At 54.1% G+C, this 6,563-nt stretch overlaps 5 protein-coding genes; 3 read left to right on the plus strand and 2 right to left on the minus strand.

Annotated features, from left to right (window-relative positions):
* CHC_T00005901001 (hypothetical protein) overlaps nucleotides 1-1,230 on the plus strand; it is a 2,317-nt gene extending 1,087 nt beyond the window's left edge. The window contains 2 exon segments of the mRNA XM_005717558.1: nucleotides 1-1,154; nucleotides 1,155-1,230. The exon segment at nucleotides 1-1,154 is cut by the window's left edge and continues 1,087 nt beyond it. Coding sequence (XP_005717615.1) covers nucleotides 1-1,154 — 1,154 coding nt within the window. The 3' untranslated portion in view covers nucleotides 1,155-1,230.
* A 2,121-nt stretch (nucleotides 1,231-3,351) lies between these two features.
* Nucleotides 3,352-4,242, minus strand: CHC_T00008632001 (Translation initiation factor eIF3, subunit F). Its single transcript, XM_005717559.1, has one exon. The coding sequence runs from the start codon at nucleotides 4,240-4,242 to the stop codon at nucleotides 3,352-3,354; it is 891 nt and encodes a 296-aa protein (XP_005717616.1).
* A 282-nt stretch (nucleotides 4,243-4,524) lies between these two features.
* On the plus strand, nucleotides 4,525-4,827 carry CHC_T00005902001 (hypothetical protein). The gene has a single exon (XM_005717560.1). It carries the CDS (start codon nucleotides 4,525-4,527, stop codon nucleotides 4,825-4,827), a length of 303 nt encoding a protein of 100 aa, XP_005717617.1.
* Nucleotides 4,828-5,162: 335 nt separating this feature from the next.
* On the plus strand, nucleotides 5,163-5,394 carry CHC_T00005903001 (hypothetical protein). XM_005717561.1 is given in 2 exon segments: nucleotides 5,163-5,330; nucleotides 5,331-5,394. 1 exon segment carries the CDS (start codon nucleotides 5,163-5,165, stop codon nucleotides 5,328-5,330), a length of 168 nt encoding a protein of 55 aa, XP_005717618.1. The 3' UTR covers nucleotides 5,331-5,394.
* Nucleotides 5,395-5,584: 190 nt separating this feature from the next.
* CHC_T00005904001 (hypothetical protein) lies at nucleotides 5,585-5,990 on the minus strand. Its single transcript, XM_005717562.1, has 3 exons — nucleotides 5,960-5,990; nucleotides 5,746-5,887; nucleotides 5,585-5,633 (listed from the first exon to the last, which is right to left on the minus strand). Exons 1-3 carry the CDS (start codon nucleotides 5,988-5,990, stop codon nucleotides 5,585-5,587), a joined length of 222 nt encoding a protein of 73 aa, XP_005717619.1.
* Nucleotides 5,991-6,563: the final 573 nt, after the last annotated feature.

Consider the following 6,563-nt stretch of genomic DNA (forward strand, 5'->3'; position numbering starts at 1 on the left):
AGTTGCTCGACACCTTTGAGAAGGACCGCCCCACGGCAAACCGCCTGTTCTACCTGGCCGTCCCGCCAAAGATCTTCAGCGACAGCTGCAAGAGCATCAACGCCATGTCGCGCGCGAGCAAGGGCTGGACCCGCGTCGTCGTCGAAAAGCCGTTCGGCCATGACCTCGACTCGTACCGCCTGCTGCGCTCCCAGCTTTCCGCATCCCTGACGGAGGCGGAGACCTTCCGCATCGACCACTTTCTGGCAAAGGAGATCGTCCAGAACATGATGACCCTGCGCTTTGCAAACGCCATCTTCGAGCCGCTGTGGTGCCGCAGGAATGTGGAGAGCGTCCAGATCACCTTCAAGGAGAACTTTGGCGTGGAGGGACGCGCGGGCTACTTTGATCACGTCGGCATTATTCGAGATATCATGCAGAATCATTTGTTGCAGGTCCTCGCCATCATTGCCATGGAGACGCCCGTAAGCCTCGCGGCCGAGGATATTCGAGATGAGAAGGTCAAGGTGCTGCGCTCTGTCATTCCGCTCACGGCGGACGACTTTGCCACGGGGCAGTATGTCGCGAATGATCCGTCCACAGTTTCCTATTTGGACGACGAGGGCGTGTCGGAGGACTCGAAGACGCCGACGTATGCCTCCTGTGTGATAAGGATTAACAATGCGCGGTGGGATGGCGTGCCGTTCTTGATGAGGGCGGGGAAGGCAATGCACGAGCGCAAGACAGAGATTCGCATCCAGTTCAAAAATGTACCGGGCGCTTTGTTCCCTGTCATTGACGGCGCGGAGAACAACGAGCTGGTCATTCGAGTGCAGCCGGATGAAGCCATCTACTTCCGCATTGTGTCCAAGGTGCCAGGGCTGACGTCGCGAATGGAAGAGGCACGGCTCAACCTGTTCTACAGGCATGCGTGGGAGGAGTCGAAGGACATTCCAGACGCGTATGAGAGACTGATTTTGGACGTGATCCAAGGCGAAAAGTCACTCTTCATTAGGGACGATGAGTTAGATGTCGCGTGGAGAATTTTCACGCCGGCCTTGGAACAACTTGAAGCTGAAGATGCTAAGAAACCAGAATTGTACGAGTATGGGTCAAACGGACCTGAAAGTAGTAATGAATTGGCAGCCGAGTACGGTGTGAAATGGTCAGATTAGGTTGGGACGGCTGCGTGGTGCCGCTGTAAAACTGGGTTCTCGTGTTTGGGCATGTATTCCCATAATTTGGTAATAATAATATTATACGTCACTACGTGCCCTTCCTCTTTCATGTGCGATCAGTTCTCGCTAGTGTTTCCGCTCTGACGCATTTTCGACAACAACAGGAGGATTCAGAACACCTTCCCAGTATTCCGGTGTATCTTTGCAGTAGTAGTACAGGCATTATCTCCCGCCGTTGGTGAATTGTTGACTGTAGAAAGCATTAGGCAGTCATGTCTTCGCGCTCCGTTTCATTTGGCTCCAATTCAGCTTCAAACGATCCGTAATTTGTCATTCTATGGGCGCATTGTGCACTGCGGCAGTTTGAAGGATTTTTAGCTCTTCTCATTTCCGCGCCTCGCTCCAGCCCTTCCAAGCTCAGCAAGACGATATATTTCTCCGATATACACGCGTGAAGACGCAACGCTCTCCACTCCATGGTCTCCTTGATCAGCGGATTATGTTAGTGCGAGCTGTAGATCGTGTATTACATGTTGTGCGTCAATCGCAACGCGGGTTGCTCCTGTTCGCTCATGCTATATATACACATTCATATACACGGCGCCGATTAGACGACGGAGTGTCTTCCGGCAGCAGATCGCACATCCCTGGAGACGAAATTTGGGCCACTCTACCCCCGTCGTACCGTCGGACCAGACCACAGCGAAGAGCACTGGTCCGTTGCTCCGAAATTGACGGTTCCTCCCGCATCTCCACGACTAAGTTAACCGTTGAGATTCTTTAAAACAAAATCTCTAACTCGCTCGAAACTGTAATGATCATTACCGGGTAGAGAAAGCGTTGCGGAGCCGTCCGCCCAACCCTCTGTGCCAGATTTACCCCCTAACGGTTCTCCTTCGGGACGGCATGAGTCGAAATCTATGATGACTGCTGTATTTTCTTTACTGATCATTATGTTGCTGGGATTAATATCGTTATGACACAATCGAAGAGAGTGAAGATGCAACATTCCTTCCTGTACTCCTTCAAGCCATTTCAAAGCATCCTCTCGTTCCACTGGAGATAGCATCCTCTCTGCTAACGTAGATCTGTACTTCTGCCAACACAAGGCAACAACGCCGGCATCCTTTACGTCACATCCCCAGTACTTGGCAATGTTCGGGTGCTGATTGGATTTGAGAAGCTCGCCAACGTGAGCCTCTTGCAACATAAGCCGAGCAATGTTGTCCTTCATCCCAGGCCCATAGCAGAGAAGCACAGGTTGCTTTCTATGGCACTACGACGAGGCGCAATTCGCCACCGTTAAACTCGCCTCAAACTTGGGGTACACTGCATCAGTCGGGACCCTCAAGCTATCCACCGCACTAAGATAGAGCTTTCCATCCTTGTAAAGCGGTCTTTCAATGCGCGCGACAAAGAGATCATCCCCGTCTCGGTACACAACCGCTCAATGCATAAACTCACCATCTACGCTCCACACGTCCGCCTCCTCCAAAATTTCGATGCCCATGTTCGCAGGCGCTGTTTGTAGTTCTCGTTACCTGTACCAGACTTGCGTTTGTTGCGGTGCGGGCAAGTACCTTGCTGGAGGTCAGTCCGCAAAACTCGTGGTGGAATTGATTAATCTCGGATTTCTTTACGTCCAGCGAGTTGTGGGCAAATGGAAAAAACAACCCGTTATTTTACGGACGACCTTATTAATTCGAAACTTTACAAAGTCAGTTTGGACACCATTTCTTTAACGTACATGCCCTCCGCAAGAACATCTTGCAAAACATTGGGATAGCAGTTGTGAATACGCAGAAAGACTAAGAATCCAATGAAGTTTCAATGTCCAGTTGACATTTTAAACAGGCCTTTTGGTTTCGAAGATATCAACACATAACGTTTTGAGGTTGGTCAAAAAGGCCTCTTTTTCAGGCCTTCTAAAAATGGCTGGAAAAGACGTGCAGATCTCATAAATTCCATCCTTCCGCAACACACAAGTCAGTTGCGGTGGCGAGAGTGTCGTTTTCCTTCTTGTTGAGCAAGCACAAGTCGAGAAAAAATAAGTTGGAAAGTAGCCTTATATGAGGTCACCTGTCATCTAGACACTAGTATGCAACCTCCAAAAGCGGATGTTAGTGTTTAACTCTTGGGTAACCGTAAAGACTGCACACTGCTCGCATCTATATTCACAATCCGACTGACACATCTAATGCTTTGGTGTGGTATCAATAGCCAACAACTTCTCAGCCACAATAAGCTGTGTTTGGGTCAGCTTGCATAGGTAGGCGACCATGAGCAAATCGCGCATGTTGTCGCCGAACAACTGTTCGAAATCGGATGCGTTCATTCTGGGCACCATGGTCAAGGTCTCGGCAAGGAACCTGCCAGTGGTGACATTGCCTTCCACCTCCCCCGCGACGACCGCATCAACGTTCTTCCCGACGACATCCAAGAGCTCCAATAGACGTTCCATGGACTTTTCCAAATTCTCAATCTCCGACGCCATGATCGGCAGCGACTTGTCCCCCTCCTCTCGTCGACGGTTCTTGAACAAGACATCCAGGCCGACCTTCTCGGCCTTCCCGGGCTTCATGCAGACCGGAATCGGGCGCAGTTCCGAGCTGAGAGCGCGATCATTAATCTGATACGCCGTGGAGACGAAGGCGTTGACGTCGAAGCGGCCGCTAACGAGCCCGGCATCGACGAGCAAATGCACAGGGTTCCGGCACTCTCGGGCGTAGAACTCGTGGATGACGACCGAAGAAATGTCGGTCTCGGTGCCCGTGGCGTACCAGCCGACTGGCTCCTCGGTGGTGTTCAGGCGGCGATGAAGGGTGTGCATGGTCTCGTTGTAAATGTTGTCGACGGCGACCTCCTTGAACTCCTTGACCTTTTCGGAATGCGGGAGCGGGAAACAGTTTGTGACCTCGACCGTGCCATTGGCGTTGACGCGCCCCAGCAGAGTCCCGATCACGCGACGCTTGTCGTCCGTGCGGCGCTGATAGTGATCCGCGACGTTGAAGAGCACGACGGGCGAAACCTTGACTTGCCGCGCGCCGCTGTCTTCGCCGCCGACGAAAATGTCGGTCGACTCCATCGTGAATGAAATGCAAAGAACGTCTTTGAGAAGGGCGAGTGCAGACGAAGATGGGCAGCTTCTGCTGCTCAAGTTGCAAGAGAATGGAGTTTCGGCGCTCCTTGACGCGGCGGAGACGACGACCGGGACAACGACCGGGGCACCAAGGACGCCGGCGCCTCAAAAACATCCAAAATTCTCTCTCTGTGTCCTCATTGTACACGTGGCGTACGTGACAGTCCGCCCCAATCGTAGGGCCATTTTGCCTCCGCCAGCAATCACGCAGCCAATGCACCGGCACTAATGCCCCGCATCCCCCCCCCCCTCCTCTGCACCATTCACCCCTGCATCGCGCTCCTCAATCTCCCTCACCTCCCATCCGCGATGCTCTCCCGCGCCACGCTTCTCCGCCGCGCCGCAGCGCTCTCGCGCCGCGCGACCCCGCAGCGGCACTTTGCCGAGCAGGCCGTGGCCGTCGACGGCTCCAAGCTCAAGTTCAACTTCTTCCTCCCGCACGACGCGATCAAGAGCAACGCCGAAGTCGTACGTCGCTCGCGCAGCTCCGATCCGCGCTTTGTTTTTCCTCCTGCGTCGACGCCGTGCTGACGTCCGTCCCCCAATTGCGTATGGCTTGCTCGCGCGCGTTTAGGATATGGTCATCGTGCCCGCCTCCAGCGGGCTCATGGGTATCCTCCCGTCGCACGCGCCGACCGTCGCGCAGCTGCGCTCCGGCGTCGTCGAGGTGCACGACGGCGCGGAAAAGGAGAGCTATTTTGTGTCGTCTGGGTTTGCGTTTGTGCACAAGGACCGCACGGACTTGTGCGCCGTCGAAGCCGTCAAGGTAGGTTTTGCATCCAGACCATCTCTAGCTGTGCTTCGCCAAAGCGAATAGGGCAAGTGCTAACGAATCCCATTGTGCGTGCAATTGCTATCGGTTGGCGATGCGCCGTCTCTCGCAGCTCGAGGACTTGGACCCGAGCGCCGTCGCGAAGGGCCTCAGCGAGTCCGAGGCGGCCGTCGTGTCGGCCAAGGATGACTTGGAACGGGCCGAGGCCCAGATCGGCGTCGAAGTTTACATGGCTATGCAGGGTGCTCTGTCGCTCAAGTAGGAGTTGTCGCGATTTGTAGTTTTGCTATGCAGATGCGCGTAAACGAAAACGGGAAAGAAGGATGGCCCTGACGTTGGCCCTGACTTGAGCTCCCAGGCTAAGTGAGGAGAAAGGCGGTTCTTTTTTTGTAACGGCGACTGTAGCGAAATTTTGCTCTGTAGTCGCGGAGCTGAAGGGCTGGGGGGTGGGGCGGTGGGGCGGTGGGGCGGTGGGGCGGTGGGGCGGTGGGGCGGTGGCCGGGTACCAGGACCACTCTATTGATAAAATAGTTCGAGGCCTGTACCGTCCTGGATTTCGTAGTCACTGATACAGAAAAGCAGGACAAGTAGCAAAGCAAGCAGGCTGTTAGCAAAAAGACAGGGCTCGTCTCAGCTTCGTTTGCCGTAGCCGTTCAACAAAAGGGTGAAACACTTACGCCAGCGTGATGTGGTCACGGTACACAATGGTCCACTTCTGCAGCTTGAGCTTGTCGGGTCGCGTGCCGACCTGGGCAGCAATGAGCTTCTTCAGGTCGCCGATGGTGTCGTCGGGCTCGCATTTGACGCGCACGCGGCGGCCTGCGAGGTGAGAGGTCGGTCAGTAAGTGGTTGCGAGCGCGGAGAGCAACGAATGAGGAAGGCTCAACGTACCGAGACGGTCGCTGACGACTACTTCCATCATGTTTGCTGTGCTTCTTTTGTACGACTTGCTACGCTCAGATGCAGTCGGTGGTGAGGAGGTGTTGTGCCTGTGGGAGTGGCGAGGGAGGTGCACGGACATTAATTTAAAGGTATCGTACAGTAGCGTACAAAATCATAAAATATGCCGCTTCCAGTTATCTTTCATTCCAGCGCAACCAATTCGCCCTCGCCCTACCACCAGGGCACGTCTCTCCATCCCTTCCCGAGGCGGATCAACAGCCCGCCCTTCTTTCCCCGCATTGCCCACCTTCTTGCCAACCCTCTGTCCTTTCTCGCATTACCTCCACACTCACGCCCGAATCCCGCCCCTCAGCTGCCCAAGCCTTAAACTACAAGTCAATTATCAAATTTTCTCGTCTGGCTCCGCGCTCCCATCAAGGAGACGCGCATAAGGTCGAATTCCTCCGAAATGCTGTCGTCGGAATGTCATGGTCCAGTGAACCGCTTAATAGAGTGGCAACACGCCAACTCACATTCCAACAACTTTATTCCGAGCTAGAGGCGGTGCTACAACTGGACAAAGAGTCTTAAATAGCTGTCATTCGCGATCGTG

This window comes from Chondrus crispus, genomic scaffold, assembly GCF_000350225.1.
Source record: "Chondrus crispus Stackhouse genomic scaffold, scaffold_323, whole genome shotgun sequence".
NCBI classification, from domain to species: Eukaryota; Rhodophyta; class Florideophyceae; order Gigartinales; family Gigartinaceae; genus Chondrus; species Chondrus crispus.

Bases quoted from the DNA above. Each gene is read 5' to 3' on its own strand.
- CHC_T00008632001 (XM_005717559.1), bottom strand. From the start codon at position 4,242: ATGGAGTCGACCGACATTTTCGTCGGCGGCGAAGACAGCGGCGCGCGG.
- CHC_T00005902001 (XM_005717560.1), top strand. From the start codon at position 4,525: ATGCCCCGCATCCCCCCCCCCCTCCTCTGCACCATTCACCCCTGCATC.
- CHC_T00005903001 (XM_005717561.1), top strand. From the start codon at position 5,163: ATGCGCCGTCTCTCGCAGCTCGAGGACTTGGACCCGAGCGCCGTCGCG.
- CHC_T00005904001 (XM_005717562.1), bottom strand. From the start codon at position 5,990: ATGATGGAAGTAGTCGTCAGCGACCGTCTCG. The intron at 5,888-5,959 runs GTACGTTGAGCC...CTCACCTCGCAG, and splicing joins AGTCGTCAGCGACCGTCTCG to GCCGCCGCGTGCGCGTCAAA. The intron at 5,634-5,745 runs GTAAGTGTTTCA...TTTCTGTATCAG, and splicing joins CGTGACCACATCACGCTGGC to TGACTACGAAATCCAGGACG.